At 39.6% G+C, this 21,817-nt stretch overlaps 1 protein-coding gene across 2 annotated transcripts in view; it reads left to right on the top strand.

The window, feature by feature from the left end:
• The window catches only part of pigg (phosphatidylinositol glycan anchor biosynthesis class G (EMM blood group)), a 97,090-nt gene that overhangs the window by 36,314 nt on the left and 38,959 nt on the right, over positions 1-21,817 (top strand). For both annotated transcript variants that reach the window (XR_014876087.1, XM_085172729.1), the window contains exons 7-10: positions 1,960-2,177; positions 3,475-3,759; positions 14,381-14,784; positions 18,431-18,622. Coding sequence is in view for 1 of the 2 variants with exons in the window: in XM_085172729.1 (XP_085028855.1) it covers positions 1,960-2,177; positions 3,475-3,759; positions 14,381-14,784; positions 18,431-18,622 (1,099 nt within the window). In the remaining variant the exon portion in view is untranslated. The remainder of the gene's footprint in view (positions 1-1,959; positions 2,178-3,474; positions 3,760-14,380; positions 14,785-18,430; positions 18,623-21,817) is intronic.

Consider the following 21,817-nt stretch of genomic DNA (forward strand, 5'->3'; position numbering starts at 1 on the left):
TTTGTACACAAATGTACCCATGTAAAAAACAGATGTGGTGAACCGAAGCAAACTTCTACATGAAGTAAATGGGGCATTTTCAAAACGACTACTATTTCCTGTAACATAAAAAAACACTCAGCACTGGCAGCAGTTTTTCCACTTTATTTTGGTCCCTGGTTTCCATAGAGATGGGATGAAATGGAAATTATCTCAGCAGACCTACATTTGGATATGTTGCCTTTTTTTGTATTCGTCCACTTGGGTAATCATGAAGCTGTTATGCAAAAGGATGTAATAGTTGTCACTGCTGGGAAATTCGCCGGGGATGTTATTTTAAGTAGCATGCCTGTTGGACATTTGTTAGGGTCGAATCTTTACTGGGCGTGTGAGGAGTTGCTTAGGAGAAATCAGCCTTCTGTCCGTTTCTGATTTCAGTATTCAATGAGGTTTCATCAGGAAGACAAAAAAGTAGCTCATTGGAGAAAAAAACTTAGCAAGGATTTATAATGCCCGGCCACTCTCAGCTTCAGTCTGGTGCACTAAGTTAAATATTTTATGATTTTTTTTTTTCTGATTTTTTTTGGGGAGGGGGGGGGGGTACTCTGTTTTGCAGTCACATTTATTAGACTTACAGTAGACTTAACCTGCAACTTTATAAAGTTCAGCTGTGGTGATACAAACTTTAGAAACTCTCTCTGCCTCACTCTCTCTCTGTCTGCTTTGCTTCAATCTTCATATTGTCTTTTTGTTTGTTTGTTTGTTTTGTGTCTGTGTGTGTGTGTGTGTGTGTGTGTGTGTGTGTGTGTGTGTGTGTGTGTGTGTGTGTGTGTGTGTGTGCGTGCGTGCGTGCGTGTAACCTCAGGCGTCTTGCAGAGCCATTAACCAATCCCTGTACTTTTAGACAGATGAAACATGGCCAGGGCCATTGATATTGCATGATTCATGCCTGTGGCTTAAAGTTCTGATATTTCAACCAACCCTTCTGTCTGGCAAAGCCACAGTGACTATTTATCATCTCTGCCTATGCTGCTGAGATAGGTGATTGTTTTTAGTAGTGTGTGTGTGTGTGTGTGTGTGTGTGTGTGTGTTTCACTGAAGTATACCACAACTCAAAGCCTACACGTTGCTTCGTCCTTGAACAGGCTGAAGTAAAATGAAAGGGAGCATAATTTCATCTGTAAACATGTGAATGAGTCACAGCTTGTCATAGTTAGCATCTTGATAAATTGTACATTGCTTTGCTCCAAACTAAATGGTTTTACCACAGGCGTATTGTTTTCAATTTAGCGAACGTTATTGACACAAGAACGCGGGAAAAAGAAAATGCTGAAATTTAATAGGTTTCTATTTCTGAAAAACAGAATTCAACATCAATGATTGATGAACTCATAAATAGTCTCGTTTCTAAGAAAACAAGCAGGTGGAATATGTCTGCATTTTCTTTTGGCTAAATTACAACAGGGTAGGCAGCAATATGAAACCTTTTCTTCACATTTGTCATGGATCAGTTTGGGTTTTTAATGAGCTCGTAGTAAAAATACTCCGTAAGCTCTACCAGTATCAGCCACCTGTGGCTTAACATTGTAATTAATTAATATGTCAGCATATGGGGAAAAATTGCTCATATTTTGAGGAAATAATACCCACAGTTAGCGAATTGTTTATCCTATAACATTAGGAATATTTCATTTAGGTCACAGAGATCCAGGCAGAAAAGTTTTCCTCCTCTATATAAAAGCTAAAACTTAGTTTTTGTATTTTAGAAGGTTTGTCCTGATTAATCACATGGCAGCAAACCAAGAAATTATGTGAGAATCAAACTGTAAACCTAATGAAATTCCTCATAAACTGTTATAAAATCAGGTGCTATAAATGTCCTCCTCACTCCCTCTCTCCTGAAATTCAGATTGCAGTAGCTGGAGCATTGCAAATAATAGTGCTTTAAAACATGCTCCCTTCCACTTCTCTCCACTCCAGAGGTGGGGTTTGAGCAGTTTCGTGTGGCAGAAAAGGCTCACGGGAACTGGATGAAGCTTTACCTGGAAGGAAACACCTCCGAGGTGCTGACCAACGTGGGCAAAAAGGTCCTGAGGCAGTATCTGGAGGCCCTGGCTGCCATGAGCGCTGCTCTGAGCAAACAGATGGGCAAGTATGACATGTACTCCATGATTGCAGGCATGGTGTTTGTCTTTCAGGTAAGGATCATATTTTTTTATCTGCACTCGTAATAGTTTGGTGTGCTGCTCATCAGTTTTAGTATGGGAGTGAGGTGCACAGCAACAAAAAGTAAAAACTAAACCCTCACCAGGTGTCATGCTTTCTTTTTGATAGTGGAAATATTTGTGACAATGAAGCCGTCCTAAGATAGATTTACTTTAGAGGGGGATCTATTGTGTTTATCTTATACTGGGCCTTGCTACAAGATTCTTGGTTCTTTTAGGTCCTCTTCCATTAAGGCCACTGACCCTTTAAGCCGGCTTTCTTCTTAGGGATATTAGGGATATCCCCTTCTACTGATGTCAGTGATAGCCATGAAACTGTCTGAAATGAGCATTTATAGCTGAGCTTTTAGCTCACACACACTGAATTCTTTATTTAGAGAGAAGAGACTTTCTCCTGGCAACCTTTCTAAACAAGACCTACTTATTCAATCTTTTTCTTATTGTACTATTATGAACTTCAACATTTAACAGTTTGAGCTCTTGGGCTTTTTGCAGTTTCTCTGAACATTGCACAGTCTGATCTCCACGTAGGAATAATCTTTCTCACTTTAGAATGATGTTTGGAAATGGCCTTATAACCCTTTGCAGATGGATGGAGAGCAACAGTTGGGTCTCTGAGACCACTGCTGTGGCTTTGCTGTTTGGCATAGTGTTAACACACATCTAAAAGCTCCAGACCATCAAACTTTATAGAGGTGCTCCCTTTACTGAAATAATATTTTTGATTATCAGTACACGGCTGCTATTTACTCTTTTAAGGAAGCAGTAAGGATGCACTTAGTTTTTCACATACTGCTTGTAAATGTGGGCTCACTTTTGCTTAAATATATAATGACCCCTGTCCAGGGTGTACCAAGCCTCTCACCCCATGACAGCTGGGATAGGCTACCCCCCTGCGACCCTGAATTAGATAAGCAGATGGATGGATGTAATGAAACAGTGTAATTTATCATTTGCTGTTTTTCATCCGAGGTTGTATTTACCTAATTTTCAGACCTACTGAGGACCAGATGATTTTTAATCTGTCCTGATCTGTAAAACCTTTTTAGCACGACTGCATAAAAAAAAGAAAAAAAAGAAAAGAAAAGCATCATAAGTCTCTTTCAATTAGAAAATCAGTTAAATGTGTACATGCCTGCATTACGTTGGTTATTAAATTGCTCTTCACTGTTCACATAAATTGGGGAGGTTATAAAACTGGAGATTACAATGATTGCATCAGATTTGTAAAAGACTTTTTCTCTCCTCTCTGTCTCTCCTGGCCTTTAAGCTCCTGTTGGTCTTACTGCTGGCTATGCCTGAAGCCCTCAGCGGTGCCGCAGCAGTGGACCTCCCCATCCTCTCGGCCCTGCTCTCCCTGCCTTTTTACCTCTTGTGCCTACTTCTTGCCTCAGTGCACGTCTTGGTGTGCACATCTGCTGAGAGCTCCTGTTACTTCTGCAGCCTCTCCTGGGGTCTTGTGTTTGCTGCCGTTGCCTTCTCCTCAGCAATGTTTTGTATTCTGGTCTCTATAGCAACACGAAGACTCCTTCTGGGTGCAAAGATTCATGGGAAGGTGAGTAAGTGCAGTGAAACACGGGTACATATTGTAACAGATGTTAGCCCTCAGAGATCCATACTTACATACAGTGGATCCGCATGTAAAGCATGAATGCACAAGCTAACGTGCTAACCCATTCTGCTGCTCTCTGATTGCTTTAAATGGACACTGAGGATAAAAGACTAAATGTTAGTGAATTCATCTATCTCTCTAGAAACCTTGCTGCTTGTCAAACAGATTTGTGTTGTTGTATTTGAATTTTTCACTTCCTGTAGGTAGAGAAACGTTACCTAAGAGACTTTTGGAATTTATTTGAGAGAAAACCTGCTAAATCTACTGGGGCGAATGGGGTGGCATGCTCTTGTCTGTTGTGCATTCACTTAGTGATTTAGTTTGCAGAGTCTTTAAGGATGTAGATTTAAATCATTTGAGTGCTTCTCAACAGTCTCAGAAAAAAGAAAAAAGTTTTAGTGTATTTTCACTTTGACAAGTAAAAAAAAGATTCTGCCAAAAAGTGGCTTAAAAGAAGTGTCTGAGTAAGTGCCTCTTAGTCAATTTAAAACTGCAGGCAACAATTGTATGGTTCAGAGATTGTAAAGAGCTGCAATAATTACTCTTTGATTACTCTGCAGTATCGCACAAGAACACAAGTGAGAAATAGTAGTGCATTTAAACAAATGATATTGTGTTGTTGTTGTGAGTCAGGCACTCGGAGCGATGATGAGAGTAGCAGAAAGGCAACACAAACAATATTTTTGGACACAGCAGTGATCACATAATCATGACTTCTGACATGCCAGAAGTTTGTGGTGTTAGTGTGTTTACCCTGTGTTTTCTTACCCTGTGTGTGAAACATTTCCATGCTACACAGAAATAATTATTCAAACTGAAGCATTGTTGTAGCAGTATTGTCTACATTGTCAGGTGGTGGGGTTTATAGGTAGGTCCATTAGTTCTTGTGCAGTGACACAATTTTTGTGGCATGACCGCAGTGGGATTTAAGTTAACCAATCAAGATGCAATTAAATTGCGGCTCTTCAACTTTAATTCAGGAAGTTTAATAAAAGTGTATTTTCTGATAGTTCTTTAGTGCAACCAGAGGTTTGCACTCTGTTGTCTCCATTCACGAAGGCGTCTCTTGTGGACCTTGACAATGATGCAGCTACCTCTTTGAGCGTTCTTGAATTATTTTCATCTTCTGTGGTCTTTGAAGGTGTTTGGTGCTCCTGAGCTGCTGACCTGGCCTTTTCAGGAATATACCAGATTGTTGATTTGGCCTTTTTCCAATTTTTTCATTTTTCAAATGGCTTTATGTGTTTGTTTGTTTTTAAATGGTTTTTCAGACTAATGCTTGCCTCCTTCCCTAAAAAGCACAGCCAAACAAACAAATTAAAAACACTTATTTGATTCATGTACACATATAGGACCTGACTGGAGAATTCAATCCATGTAATGTACAATTGCTGCATATTATCACTTTTTAATTTTTGCCTCTTATTGCCAAAAACTTGGCTCCGAGGGTGGGAAAGTGGAGGTGTTTCTGCATAATAAAGTTACGTTAAAAAAAGTTACATTAGTATATAAATGTCTTATAAAATATTATATGAGTGGATGGATCAGTAGACTGTGGTTCTATTAGGCGAGTAGATGCCGTTTCTCAACATACTGTCCAGTTTATTGGAAGAAGAGTTGCTGACTGTGCCCATAAAACTGCAAACTCTGTAAATAAAACAGACACTAACACAGTGGACAGATGGGGTGTCGGGTCTGACTAACAATTAAAATAGTAAATTAGAAGATATGCACTGCCAGGATCCTTTAGGAGAATGACGTAAAAACATCACTCAGGTAGTTTAAAGACAGTCAGGATTTTTACTTGTTGTGAATCTAAATTGAAAATGAAGAAAACTAAAGACGGTCCATCATTTGGACTCTAACTGCTGGTGCAGTTAGAAGATAAGTGGTGTGTTTGTTAAGCCTTAATGATAACGCACTCTTGGAGGTGCTATCAAAGGTTTTGGGTAGTTTAAATTTGTTTCAGTAATTTTCTCTTTCCATCACTGCAATGTTAAATTTTCCTTCAACAAATCGAAGTAATTCCCAGCAATATGTTGAAGTAAGTTATCAATCATAGAAAGGTTGAAGTGGTTCTTCAGTGGAAAATGGAAGCTTTGAGTCATAAGTGCTTGTTTAAAGGGCCTTGACAGTAGCTTCCCTTTGCTGCTGCAACTCTTTGCTCATTATTAATTTATCTGTAAATGTTACATCTCATTTGCCTTCTGGGAACTCTTGAGAAAGTGCTGATGTAGCAAAAAAAAAGTCAGAAGAATCCACTTGGGTCATTAGGCTGGGAGAGGAAATCAACTCTCTGACTCGACACACTGGAGGATGTGGAGGATTTCGTACAGTACTGGAGGTGTTTCTTCTCTGGCTCCAGTGACCGTGAAAAGACTGTTTTCTTTTGAGTCTTACAAATGTCATAGTGAAGAAAAAAACTGTGCTCATAGTTCAGTAGGCAGGTGATGATGATGACCTGTGATGACAAATGTGCTTTTGTACCAGCAGCTGATTTTTGTGAAATTACCAGACTTTGGTCAGAAAAATCAAACAGACAAACTGTTGAAGCTCAACTCATGTAGAAACAAAAATCTCAAAGAGCTCTTTTCAGCCACTGAACTGAAATTCTGCAGGATTCATGAAACATTCTACCTGCCAAGTACCTTGAAAGGCTGTGTGAGCATGTGCCCAGTGGAGAATGCACTTATAACACCAAAGCAGTGTCGTTTCTTTGGCTGCTGAAAGTCATTCATAAATCGAAAGTACTGCTGTATGTACGTATCTATGTAAGTATTTAGAGGGTTTCAGAGTGGATGAAAACAAACACAAATATTTGCTGCTGATTATAGCTGCAACCAATAATGGATTTTGTTCTCTTTTTTTAGCCTGGAGGTATTTCCTTCTTAATTGAATTATTGTTGAGTTTATTAAATGCCAGTGAAAGGTGAATTTCCAACACAAAAACTCAAAGATGTGAGATTTGAAGCAATATGAAACAGAAAAAATTAAATTAAATTAAATGTAAATTTGTAAACAGGTCCATAGTTGCCCACCATTACAATCATGGATTTGTGAAGCCTGCAAATCAAAATCAGTCATAAGAAGCAGGGGGTGGAGCTAAAAGAGAAATCGAAGAGCAGCGCATGCTCATGCAGGATTGGCAGAAGACCATGTAAACTGGACGGACCGCCAACGTTAACGAGAGGGCATTCGCTCAAGTCACTTTGCTATTACAAAAAAACCCAAAACACTATGCACAATTGCAAGCACACATGCACAGTACACACTGAGAGAAATGTGGCCACAGCAACTTTCGTTAACACATTTGATGAATTCATAGTTGAAGTGTATCAGTAGGACTCTGCTGAGGAGGCACAGTGATTACTGGGTGGGCTTGGACCCCCGAGGCCCATCAATAATGCCGACAATGCTCATATAATAACTTGTCAGTCACTCGATAGGCTCACCTTAAAGCATATTTTACTTTATCCTCCTGTTTGACTCTCACAGGGAACACAACATGAGTTATATGTGTTATATGTTATATTCAGTAAGAAGTCAAACTGGCACTTCAATTTCTAAAGACTTAAAAAAAAAGTGTTTACTGAAGTCATACACGAAGGGAGCTGGAGGGTCATTCACTCAACGACTTTGATAATAATCTGATATCATTTCAGCCACAAGAGTCGCCGCCTGCTGGCCATTAGAAAGAATCCAGGTTAAAGACCTGGCAGCTAAGTCAGTCTTTCATACACATTATAATCAATGTCAGGCATTTTATCATTCTACAGATATATTGAAATGTTTAACTATTCATAGAACAACTGTATTGAGCTTCCATAATTTGGCTTCCTGTTGATGTTGGAATTGATTTTAAATGTTATTGATTCCTTTAAAAGCTACATATGGATTTAGTCCTGCTGCTACTCTAGAGTGTATATAAAAGTGCCGTTGTGTATCATGCCATGTTTTATTTCTCGTTCCAAAAGTGGTGATTAAGCGCTTACAATCATGGCCCATCTCCACAGCCAAGATCTTTTTAATAACCTGTGGGAGGAAATGCAGTTAGTGGACTCTGTGTCCTCAAAGTCATGACTGACAAACTCATTTTGATACTGAGATTAAATAATAAAGCTGCTTTATTGTTGAACTGTATTTGTATCAAAGGATTAAATTGATGAATTCCCAGGAATCCCTGAATATTTGTAAGACAAGAGGAAATCTGCTCAAAATTACAAACCTTTGGACAGATTTCACACAAAAGTGTGTTTGAAGCTACTACCAGATGTAACATGTAGTGCTGGAAAATGTGACAAAAATCCTAAGGCACAATAATGTTGTATACTTTCAAGAATCCATTTAGATCTAAGTGCAGAGCTGTGTCTGGTTAGACTTGACAAATAACTGCTTTGGGGAAACTGTCCAAAACATATATTCACTCTGTCCTCATTACTTTCAGAGCAAGGTGGAAACGAAAAGAAAAACTTGCTGCTCCAGCAAAAATGTGATGAGAATTCCATTTAAGTGAGTTTTAATGACGCAAAGGTGAGGTCATTTTAAAAAAGTAGTTCTGTACAAGAGCTGTAAAGACGTGTGAAATACCTGGATTGTATCTTGTTTATGCATTCGCCTATCAAGCGATGACTCCCAATTCGATCCCAGGAGGAGACACTGATTCTGTTGGGGTTGCGTCAGGAAAAGCATCCGGCGTTAAAAAATAAGTAAAAATCTGCCAACTCAGACATGCGGCACTACCTGCTGTGGGAGACCCCTTGTGGGTAAGAGAACAGCCAAAAGTGGCTTATATTTTTCCAACAACCAAAAAAAGGCTAAGAATCCCTTAATAAATGATTCTATTGAGTCTCTCATGACTTTTGTAAGGAGCTTACTCTAGTCTGTCACCAACACGAGAGTTTAATATGATTTCTTATTATGCCTGAGTGGAAAAAGTCATATTTTAAATGGCAGAGCTCGGAAGTCAGTCTGAGTCAGTATTACCATTTCACAGCTGCGTGATGGAAAGCCAGGTTCAGCTGGCAGAATATGATAAATCAAACACACATACTGGACACATTGGTTTCACAGGAAAAGTGATGTTAAGTGGCATAGATGCAACGGTGGCATCAAAGACCCTCCAATAATTTTAGGCTAGAAACACTAAAAGGTCATTTGCTACATCAGTAGCTGTGCTTTGTCATGAAAAGGCCTTTGGCAGGGCAGAGCAATATTCTACTTGGCTTCAGGTCAAGTCCTGATTTATGTTCTACTCTACATGGAGCCCTCAGCATGGTCAGAGAATATTTATGCATTATTTAGAATCTGCTCAAGTCAGTAGACGACCATATCGTAGCTCTCTTCATGGTTCGCAGATTAATGTGAAGATGAAAAACCCTCATATGTTTGTTTAATGTAAAACCACACCCATAACCCTAGCATTAGTAAATAAAAACAGCCCTGTGAAGCCCTCTTAATTAACTGGTTTCTTTTAAATGTATAAACTAAAACTTCCTTTTTACAAGATATATGATGATTGTTTCTCGACTAAATTTCCTCGACTCTCAGCAAAGAACATGATGGGAGTATAATTTCCTCCCAACCCAGTAAGTGATGTGTAGACCAGCCAAAAGCACAGAAAACTAAGTCAGGATATAATTTACACTCACCCAGCAATTCATTAGGTTCACCTGTTCATCTGTTTGTTAAGACAGAAATATAACTGTACACGTGTCAAGACGACCAGCTACAGTTCAGACAGCATTAGAATAAAGGTTAGTGCCAGACAGGCAGGTCTAAACTTCTGATCTAATGGGATGTTCCTGCACAGGCATCTCTAAGGTTTATAAAGAGTGGTCTGAGAAAGAGAAATTAGCGGTGAGCAGCAGAACTTTGGGGGGAAAGTGCCTTGTTGATGTCAAAGGAAAATAGCTTTAATTGCTCTGAGCTGTCAGAAAGGCAACAGTAACAAATACTGACTTGTTATAACCAAGGTGTGCAGAAGAGCATCTCTGATGCACAACAAACTGAAACTTTAAGTAAGTGGGCCACAGCAGAACACCACACTAGGTGCTACTCCGGTCAGCTAATAACAGGAAAGTGAGGCTACAATTCATATTAGGACGACCAAATCTAGAAAATTCTTAATGTTTATCTTGTATAGAAAAACACAATGTACTGATCCTTGTTGTATTTAACGGGTGACGTGCTTGGGAACAAAATTGAGATAAAATGAGTCCTGTCCTGCAAGTGATGTCTGAACCAAGTAGGATCGCAAAAGTCTCCATTTTCTTTCAATATATTCTATAAATATATATTGTAGGAAAATGACCCTACAATATTACAGAGAAAACACCAATAGTCAGGTGACTATTGGTGACATCAAGCAACCTTGATGGGGAGGAAGAAAGGAGAGACTTAGGAGGATGAAATTATCTGCCCTGACCTGCTGGTGAAAAGAGCAGACAGAGAAGTCGTGGCACATAGTTGCCCCTCCCCTAAACCTGGTTCTGTCTGAGGTTTCTTCCTGTTAAAAGGGAGTTTCTTCTTCTCACGGTTGCCAAGTCCTTGCTCAAAAGGGGTCATCTGATTGTTGGGGTTTTCTCTGAATAATTGTAGACTCTTTATTTTGCAATATAGAGTTGAGTTCAGCCTAGGGTCTAGTAGGCACTAGTATTTCAACGGGTCCAGTCTCAACCCTTTTTTCAAAAATATCCAAGACCAGGATATGACCGAATTCATCAAAAGAAGCAGTTCTTTCTAATAATAGCTGAATAGCAATTTTGCCTGGAAAGCGTTCATTCAAATGTCATTGAATGAACAGTGACTACCTCCTCCTCCACTCACAGTGGAGGAGGTGTTGAATACGTATGCCAGTGATACTTTTTATAATAATTTTTCTATAAACTGAAGTATCTCTTGAGTGTTTTGCTCTAGTTTTTCTGTTAAACCCGATGACTAACTTGAGTCATAAATGTGTCACCTGCTGTATTGCTAAGGCATGCAAATTGTATACTCAATGATTTAGCGAAGTTGTATCTATCCTGCATTACTTAGTTATATTAGCCTGGGTAAATGTTGCTACTTGTTTTTGCTGTTTTTCAAGTAATACTTTCGTTAAGTATGTATCCATCTACTTTGAAACCCTGCCATGAACACAGATTAGTATGCAGCAGGCTTTTCTGATTTCACAATTTGCCAGCCACTGAAGGAAAGAGCAAGGAGCAGTGAAGCTGGAAAAATATATTACAGCTTCCTTTGGGATGTGACATGTTTTATCTCAAAAACAGGAGCATAAAGGCCATCAGTCCTTTTCTCAGTAACGCATGGATGGCTTATAGTTTCGTACACAGAACAGATGAACAATCTCTACTTAAACTATGGGACTCGTAGAGAACTATATTTTGGGAGAGTTTAGGAACACGCCATTTTTTTTTTTTTTAAATCTAGAAGATATTCATAAAAACCTGAAAAGAGCTTAATAAAAATGCAACCTGCTCTTAGTGCACTGTTAATATATGAAAATGTATTCACCCACGACTTTTATATCCAGAGTTAAGTAATGTTTTTCTCTTTCTGTGTATACATAACTGCTAGACCAAATATTTAATGACCCGGCATCTTGTTTAAAGAAGGATTGGTGTAAAGGTTGCAATAACAATAACCTGGTGTAAGGGGAAATTATTCTGCAACAGCCCGGTCCCACAGCAAAGCCACCACTGTAGCCTGGAGGGGCTGAATATATCATCTTAGCCTATCTATGTCATCAAGGCAAAGACAGGCAAAGATGCATGTCTGTTGTTTGTTAGGTTAAAATATTGCTGTTGAGCTAAGAGGTTGGCTGAACTCAGCCTGAACTTAAGCTCATTGAATAAAATCATTTGCAAGTGTTCGATTGGACAAACAGCAATCTTAAAAATGGGATTGAAGCATCCATAACAGACCGACTGCAATTTATGAATGACAGCTCATGGTCACTGTCAGCAGTGCCAAGGCAGGAACCTGCTTCTGTACATCCTGTAGTGACATGTGATGGATGATCTGATGTTTGGCAGTAATTTTTCTGTTCATCGTAACAGGAGTCTGAACGGTGTACCTTTTTAAATTTGAGTGCAAATAGCACGGTTAACGCTTGTTCTCATTTTGGTCTGCATGAATAGAGCAGGCATAACGGGTTTGAAATTGAACTGTTTTTATACCTCCCGCTGTAGCTGGAGGCATTAATTTTGGCCATAATGCTTTGTGTCTTTCCCGTTTTTGAAGACGGTGTAGCTCTTTGAACGCCGTCAGAGATTTCTTCAAGTTAGTTAGAGACGTTCCCTTGGACTCAGAGATGAGCTAAGTTTGGGTGTGAAAGGCCAAGGTCAGCGTGACCCCACAATACCTTTTTATTTATTTGTTTTTATAATTCAGATCTTATTGAATTAGACATAAAAACATCAACACAGAACAAGGCAGAACAATACACTGACATAAAGAGAGGTATATTGTTAGGATGCCTGGGTCGTTGACCCAGGGGTTTTGAGTTTATTATATTATTTATAATTTCTAGTCTTTGGGTTTTCATTAGAGTCATGTCTTACGGTTTGTCTCTGTGTAATCCTTAGTTGCTGTCTCCCCTGTCTGCTATATCCCCGTGTCCAGTCGGTGTCTGTGTCTGTCCTGGTCCCACATTTCTGTTCCCTCTGTTGTAGTGCCTGCATGTGAGTCTGTGTCTTTTGTTCAGTCTGTGTTATGTGTTTCCTGTTTTACTTTGAAGGTCTCTGTCTTATCTCAGTGTGTTCAGTTTACGCTTCCTTGTCTCGTCAGTTCTGATTTGCCCCAGCTGTGTTTCCCTCCTGTTGTCCATTCCCTGATTGCTCCCTCTATGTATTTAAGCCCTGTGTTTCAGTTTGTCATTGTCGCGATCTACCGTTTATCTAGCTGTGTGTTCTGTCCGTGTAAGTTATTTTTTGGATACTCAGTTTTGTTACTTTTTTGAGTTTAACATTAAAGCTGTTTTGAGTTACTTTCTGTCTCCGGAGTCTGCACTTTGGGTCCTTCTCCTGCCTGCACACAGCCGTTCCCTAACATATATAAGTCAATTTGTGCAATAAGTTGTTGGGTAATATTGGTTTGGCGAACATCCAGTACACACAAGTTATGTTTTCACTTTGGATTTGAAGTCACAGAAACTTTCCGTTGCTCTTAGGCCAGCTCATTTTCACAATTAAGCCAACATCTTCTCATAGTCAGCAGTGTTCATTATCTGTTCAGTCCACAGTTTTAGCATCAGGGTTTGAGATCATTTCCAAATCACAAGAATCAGTCTGGCATGAGCCTCTGGACAAACCACACTTCAACCATTGGTCCATATATTCCAAAACATTTCTCCAATCAGGAAAAACTTTGGAACACTCCCATAATGCATGTACCTAAGTGCCTCTTTCTGCCTTACATTATCAGCATAAAACACAGTTAATTAATTAAGTCCATTTTGTGTATTCAGTTCAATTCAGTTTTATTTATACAGCACCAAATCACAACAACAGTCACCTCAAAGCGCTTTATATTGTAAGGTAGACGCTACAAAAATACATACAGATAAAAACCCAACAATCATATGACCCCCTATGAACAAGCACTTTGGTGACAGTGGGAAGGAAAAACTCCCTTTTAACAGGAAGAAACCTCCGACAGAACCAGGCTCAGGGAGGGGCGGCCATCTGCTGTGATTGTTGGGGTGAAAGAAGGAAGACAGGATAAAGACATGCTGTGGAAGAGAGACAGAGATTAATAACATATATGATTCAATGCAGAGAGGTCTGTTAACACATGTTGAGTGAGAAAGGTGACTGAAAAGGAAATACTCAATGCATCATGGGTAATCTCAAATCTCAAATCTCATCTTACAGTATAGTAACACTGATTAATTATTACGACAGACATTTTTAGGCATAACTCATGCCTAGCTCATGAATTCTCAGGAACACCTTGGGAATATTTGTTAAAATTTGGCACAAACATCTAATTGGACTTTAAAATCTGATGGTCATGGTCACGGTCATTGTAACCTCACAGCCCCGATTTAAGAATCTATGCTAATTTTGACAGAATTTCCTACAAATTACGGAATAAATGAATGAGGTAAAGTCTTTTTTTTTCTTCTTTTTTTTTAAAGGAAGCTCCCATTCAAAGCTTTCATTGTTATGAACTGCTACATGACTGCTAGAAGCACGAGGCAGTAATCCTAGTACTGTGAAGTGCATGAGTCATATAATGAGTGTCACGAGCTGAGGTTTTCAGTATTGTGCTATATTAGTGTGAATCACCCAAGCAATAGTTTCATCCATCTAATTGTCCCACTGAGAATTGTGATGCCATCACTCTGGGGTGGGCGAGGTGAAAGTAGGTTGAGTATGTAGTCGGGCCTGTGTGGATGGAATAGCTCTTTCCTCTGTATTTAAAATGATCCTAAATTTAACAGAATGAGTTGCAGAAATTAATACAGCTGTGGCGCAGAAGATATTGGGGGCCTCTTTTATTTTTGATTTTACAGCCTGCTCTAAATCTCCTGTTTTTTATTCTCTTTTCTTCTCTTTCACAGTCTCCTCTGAGGAGCAGTGAGGTTGACTGGTCGCTGTCAGAGCTGGATGTTTTGCTGCTGGCCGGCACCGTCGGTCACACTCTCAGCCTGGCGGCCAGCAGTTTTGTAGAGGAAGAGCACCAAACCTGGTACTTTCTGCTCAACACGCTCTGCCTCACCGTGTTCCAGGATGTCTGCCGCAAGTACTTCAGAGAGAAGAGGGGCTCTGGAGATGACAAAGAGCATATCCTCCCTTCCAAAGACCGTCATCCCTCCGCTCACCCCAAAGCAGAGATTTTCTCAGAGAAGTGGTTAGCGTTAGCCACGCCACCATTCACTCTGCTCTGCTGCCGGCTACTGCGCTCCCTCAACCAAACTGGGGTGCAGTGGGCTCATATCCCTGACGTTGGGCATTGGCTCAACAGGTGGGTTTATTTATCTAATATTAACTTTGATGCTTCAATTTTAAGTAGTTTAAATATTTGAGTCACTGTATTTTATTCATATCAAGAAAATGCAGGCAGTATTTGGAAAGCAGGTAAGAATTAACTGGTTTCACTGATGATTCATCACCTAATGCCATGTAGTAGTGAATTTACACTCACTGCCAAATTTGAACCCAACCATCTGAATGCTGCATCAGAAATCTAGACTCATCAGTCTTCAATTGTCTAATTTTGGAGTTTCCTGTTGCTAGCTGACAGCAATTACAGTTACTGCTTTTGCGTTCAAAGATGCTCTTCTGCATACCTTGGTTGTAACAACTGGGTGTTTGAGTTACTGTTGCCTTCCTATCAGCGTGAAGCAGTCTGACCATTCTTCTCTGGCTATCACTTAAATGCCTAAATTGCATAAATCCACAAGTTGCTACCATGTGACAGGCTGCTGGTAAGATATTTCCATTCCTGAGCAGTTGAACAGGTGTGTTTTATTAAGTGGTCAGTGATTGTTTCCCAGTTCCAGTCACTTTACCTGAATAAAAACCCAAAGGCACTCATATTTCCTCTTAGCAAGTGGTCAGTTGCTAGTAGATTAGCCAGCTACCTCCTGGATAGCAAGACAAGTGTTTTTATGTGCTAAATGCTAAACTATGTTTATTAAGTAGTCGCTAACTTTGTGTAACTATTAGTTGGACAGATAGTGATCATTGTATTGTTAGTAATTACAGCTGTGAAAATCAACCAATGTTAGAAAGGACAATAAAACTGTAAATAGTTGAGGAGAAATGTGGAGGATTATAGTTCTATTACTACAGTGATGCTTTTCTTGCACAGTCATATTTTTCATTGTTACAGAAACATTGATTCTAATTCTAATGCATGAAAGCTAGTAATACTACCTAACTAACCATCACTGTTGGTTTGTGCACATTTATTGTTTAACTAGGCAGCAAAACAAAGAGAGAGTGGCAACAGTAACAGCTTCTTGGTTGATTCAAGATTAGCTTGGCAGCATTTTTATTCCTAAGTCGCTCCTCAAGGGAAAATCAGATGACTCTATGAATAGCAAAAGGATGGAGGGTTCTGTCTCTGATGTGTTTGTGTTAAGCTGTGCAAAAGGGCCGGGTACAAAAAGCGATTACACCGAAGTTCAGAAGTTTATCTGAAATCTGTTACATGCATGCATAAATCCCTTCAAGTGTATTTGCTCTCTTTTACTCAAAGCTAAATTTACAGTGGTAAACTGATTGCTGATATGGCTCTACAGCAAAATCTTAACTATGTTGTTTTTTCTGACAACCAGTGTTGTATTGTTGGTGTTGGTGTGCTAGCAAAGCTGAGGACCATTAGTTCTGTGTCATGCTGTATGGTATATTTCTCTTTTTACGTGGATATGTGGCAGCATGAAGGTGACAGGACATAACAGGAACTTATTTCCAACACAACTACAATTTGAAAAAAAAAAACCTACACTTGATGTGTTAGGACAAATCAAACAGAATTCAAAAAGAACAGGCGTCGTTCACTGTTTAAGGATAGAAGTTCAACCGTCACATGGGGATACATTCGTTGCAGAAAGGCAAACTGTCTGCAGACAGTATACTCAGTAGGCTAAAATGCAGTGCAGCAACAAGATTTTCAATCTCAATTTGTTTCTCCACCTACACACAAATGCAACAGATCAATGTAGCAAATTCATTGATGTTCTCTGGGGAAAGCCGTGATATAGGATATTACTTACTGTAGTAGACGTAATGAAAGCGGTTCAGTGAACAATACATTTAGATTTCAATGCTAGATCTAGACATCTAATGGAAGCTGTGTGGTGTTAACACACAGAACAAGTCTTTTCTTCTGACACTAAAACATTTTAAATGTGTTTTTCTAGCTGAGAAGCTGATAGGACTACCCACTTACATTTTCTTTTTTTTTAAAGATTCAAGAAGAGAAAATCGTCTTCAGATTGCCCAGACTGAAGGAAAACTGTGATTTCTCTGTAAAAACTGTGGCTTTTTCAGAGCCATTAATATTCTGACAGCAGTGCGAGGCAGGGGGATTATAGTTTGTTCTTTAACATTCATCACAATGTGGAACAGAGATGTGGATTCTGACCTTTTCCCTGTCCAGTGTTGCCCTTTCTTCCTACCTGCAGTGCCTGTTGCTTGGATAATGAGATCCAGGTAGCGTTATGCCTCATCTTGTCTCAAAGTATTCAACGTCCACTGCCAGTCTGATCCAGCTAATGGCTAAATACACGGCTTCAACTTTGATATGTCCTTTGATGTCTTACTATTTCCTATCGGTGCTCAGTGTGGCGTAATTACAGACTTTAATCCAGTAAACAATTGAGGGGCTGTGCCTCTTTTAAATTTAACCTGAATCTAGAGGATTTGACTGACAGTATTTCATCTCATCAAAGTAAATGCTCACCTTCAGCCTTCAAATGAGAACCTGTAATGCTTTCTCTTCATGTGTTATTATATATACAGTTACACTGGTGAACGGTCATATTAAAGACAGTCAGTTCACAGTAATGAGGTGAGTGTATGTCCAAGTAATCCCTGAGAGCCAGGAGCTAAAGCGTCAAACTGCTTTAATCAGCTGGTCTATCAATATTTTTTCTTTTCTTGGATTTGTCGAGTCAACTCAGGGACACGTCTATGGCTGTGAAGACAGAAGCCCCACCCACCTGTGGGTGGAGCCAGGTGTGAGGGGCAGCCCAGTCAGAAGACATCTTGTTTTTCAAGAATGTGGCCTTAAAAGGAAAGGAGAAAATAGCCTTTTTTAGACAGTAAATTAACTGATAGATGATAGGAATTCACAGTTCAGAATACTAAGGATTATCCTGAAGTGTGTAACGCAAAGCCACTCTAGCTCTCCTACCGTAACAGCCTGTTTACTTGTCTAAACAAGAAAGGGCTAGCTTGTCTACAGGATGTTCAAAACTCTGCAGCGAGGCTACTGACCCACTCGAACAAGGGAGCTCATATGACTCATATGACCCCTGTTTTGAAGTTGCTACACTGGCTCCCAATCAGATTTAGGTTCCATTTTAAAACTCTAGTTTTAACCTTTAGAGCATTACAGGGACAGGCCCCTCCCTATACTGCTGATTTGATTTGTACACATACCTGGTAACCTGAGGTCTTTGAATCAAAACCTTTTAGTGGTCCCCCACACTCGTTTTAGAACTCGAGGGGACCGATCTTTCCAAGCTGTTGCCCCCAGACTGTGGAATGCACTTCTACTATTTCTACGGCGTCTGGACTCGATGGAGACCTTCAAAGAGCAGCTAAAGACATTTTTTATTTCAAAAAGCTTTCAATTAGACAGGTGTTTTATGATGTATCTATGACTGTATTATGTCTTCTTACCTTCTTGTAAAACACTTTGTGACACATGTCTGAGAAAGATACTATATGAATAAACTTTACTTACTACTTACTAGCAGAGTCCAAAAATAATAATAATGAGCTGGAACTGAAGCCACTACTTGGCCAACTGTAATACTTTGAGCATTTACCTTAAAAATATATAAACTTCATTGTGAAAATTCCAAATCCCTTCCTCATCATTTGAGTGCTTGGCACGTTTCTCAGCCAGTGACTGTTCTCTTCCATTTTCTCTCTAGCTCTGAGCACAAGGTGGTCCTCTCCCTGCTGTCCGCTTTCTGTTTGGTTCTCATCTACTTCCTGGTTCAAAGACGGTGCTCGTGGGTCTCGAAGGTTGCCCTCGCCCTCGGGCTTTTGGGTGTGTACAGCTATCGGGCAGCTGTCGGCAACGTCCTGTTTCCCTGGCATCATTCTGGTCGAACTATGTCCAAGTAAGTAAGTCTTTGTGAACCATGAAACAGTGAGTTCATTCACCATAACAGCTGGCAAATTGCTGTCCCCTGGTATTGACTTGATTTAAAGTTCAGGAGTGCCAGGCTGTGCTGTGATGCAGATGAGTGTGAAGACTCTAGTGCTGCTCGTGTCATCTGGGACAATCCCTTACTGTGATGATGAACTGCAGTACAGTTTTTTCGCTTTACATCTACCTACAGTAAATCTCCCTGACCTGTTGTAACATCATGTCCTCACGGTTTTGACAGTGTCTTAAATTAAATTAATTACACTAAAAGAGGCATCAAGCAATCTATAAATGTTGATTTAAATTGGCAGCCAGTGGGAACTGCAGAAGTATCGACAGGTCTTTTCTCCTTCAACACATCTCTGGTACGGCCGCATCACCACTCTCCCCTCATGTCATCTGTAACTTATGAAACTAAAGTATCACATTCACAACACAGCTACTTAATTAGAGTGGTGAGTACAGAAGAAATAGACTAACATGCAGAATATTGGAATAATTTTTGTAAGTAAATTTGCTTTTCATTTGGCTTGAAAATGAGGTTTTTTAGCTGCAATGACTGAAATACAAATCGATGTGTTTGTCTCTATTCCTGAGCAGCAAAGAGCTGTGCAGGCCACAAAGTGAGGTTCATATTTGTAGTTTTGAGTATAATGTCTAAACAACTGTTGGATGGATTGCTATCATGTTGGATAGACATTATTAATATTTACCACTTGTAATGACTTTGGATAGATAGCTTGATTTAAGACCAAAACCAATGGCTGCCCAGCAGCCTCATTTATCTTTGTATCTCTGTTAAGTGCTAGTTAGCATAATTTTAAATGGATAACCTCACTGCATAGCCACAAGAGTGGAGCTGCTGTGAAAATTGATGTAAAAGCAAAATGATTTGTAAATCACTCAAACCATTGAAGCGGTTGACTTGAAGGAGGGGACCAGGTCGCCGCTAGAGGCCTTGAGTGAGAACGAGTTGTGTCAGCGGGGCTTCAGAATTTAAGGTTGTCAGTTGTTTTGTGTAGCCTTCAGATAGTTCCAGTACGTGTTTAGTGGATAACATGCAGACTTGTTTTTTACCTTTTTACATTTTAAAATTCCATCTCAAAGTTTTGTCCGACTACATCGCTTTAGTGCAGCTAATGTTTCTAACTTTCAAAAGTGTTTATAAAAGTATATGAACTATTGCTGGTCCATTGAAGTGAACAGAGATGACGTGGCTGTCTCTGGTCTCCACTTGCAGCTAATTCTCATCACCAAAGTAACTTCAGAATGTCAACACAAACATAAGATAGCAATAAAATGAGTCAGTCTGTTATCAGTTGCCTAGGGTAAATTTGGCAACTTGTGCAATGTGTTTGTGATAATACGATGGCAAACTGTGATAAATCAACAGAAACTGCAAATCTGTTGCCGTCTGCGTACACAGAAATTCAAGTTACTGATTTAACCTCCTAGGACCTGGCGTCCACATATGTGGACATCACATTTTGGGTTGTCTAGACCAAAATACTAAATTTTGCTCTACGAGGGCCCAATATCCACTTACGAGGACATTATTCTGTTACTGTTCTATTGAAATTTAAAGCGAATGTCCTCATGTGTGGATCTCATTTTTCTCAGAAACAAAAATCAGGTAAAAAAAAAAAAAAATCATGTTTTTTTTTTTTTTGCATTCATCAGGTCCCAATCAGCCAAAATAGCAAAGAGAAATTAAAAATGCATGCCATGAAAGAGTTTGGGTCTTAGGAGGTTAAAATTTAAATTCCAGTCTGATTCACACAGAGTTGAAACAGACCTTCCTCCACAAACAGTGACGTAGTTGCTCAAGATGACAAGTTAACATTAAAATCACATGGGGGGTGGGGGGGCACAGTAGCCATGCTTTCATATAATATAAACACAATACAATCCTGTTGCCAACCAGTTCAATAGATTCCCCCTTTGCAAATATACGTGTCACAGACTCAGATTGATTACAATGTGTTTGCAAACTGTCTGCATTTTTAAATTAGACTGCATTTATTTAAAAACCTTCACCAGTTGGTCTGAAAGTGATTGCAGCCAGGCCAAGTCACACTGTGATTGTTTGAAGACAAGCTGCTTACCACCAGGCAAGCTGTGCAGTCGCCTTTCAGTGCAAAGCAATCACCCAGAGGCTGAGGCTGTTGCACGCTCAGTCGCTGAAAGAGGAAAAATTCCACTGAATCCTTTGGAGAGGAGGTCGCTGTCGTACTATTACTCCAGTGTGACTGAGGATATAGTGCACATGGCAGACCATAACATCTCTGAAGGCACCATTAATGCTGAAGCCGGCTTGACATACAGGTTTTTGGAGACACATATGCTGTCATTCCAATATGTTTTACAGGCAGGGTATTAATTGTTTCAGTGAGACTGTGTCCCAATCCACATCGTGCCGTGGCATGGCTACGCATTTTTTAAAAAGTGCAGATGTGAGGCATCACAATGGTAATCCTCCACCATCTCACATTTTCAAAATGTGTTGCTAGCTTCCTGTTTAAGATGAAGATACATCTTTTGCAAAACAAAAAATGTCTCAGTTATGACATTTGTTATGTTGAATTAAAAAACAGGAAAATAAAATCATGTTGATGCAAAGTGTAAGTAACTGCAGATCCAGAGATAGTTAAACCCGTATTATGATCAGATGCCAGCAGGTGTAACTATAATTGTTACTTCATGACCATATTTTAAAGAAATCAAGTTTGCTGCCTCTTTCTAGTAGTAAAGAAAGCCTGAAAGCGTGGAGAGCATTGTTTTCCTCGTCTTGGGGTCATGTTTGTTGACAAGTCAGCCAGCCATGGCTAACTGATTTGTGTATTGAGATTGGATCAAATTGCGTGCACAATTGTGATGACAACAGTAAGACTGGAGGCATTTTAACTGGCTCAACAGCGACAGGTTTTCCAAGGATGATGCTTTTTTTCCGGCCTGTTGATTTTCTTATGTCAGATTTTTTTTTTAAATGGTCCTCAGTCGTCCCTGCTGTCATTTAAAAACAAATCTTGAGAAGAGTTTTCATTTCTAAAGCCTGAAAATGCATTCAAGCCCTTCCAGTATACCTCTGAGGGTAAGACTCTTCCCTGCTAAGACCCTCAAGTCCTAATCAAGCAACCTAGATGCATAATAATTTTTTTTCATTTTA

This window comes from Neolamprologus multifasciatus, chromosome 2, assembly GCF_963576455.1.
Source record: "Neolamprologus multifasciatus chromosome 2, fNeoMul1.2, whole genome shotgun sequence".
Taxonomy (NCBI): Eukaryota; Metazoa; Chordata; class Actinopteri; order Cichliformes; family Cichlidae; genus Neolamprologus; species Neolamprologus multifasciatus.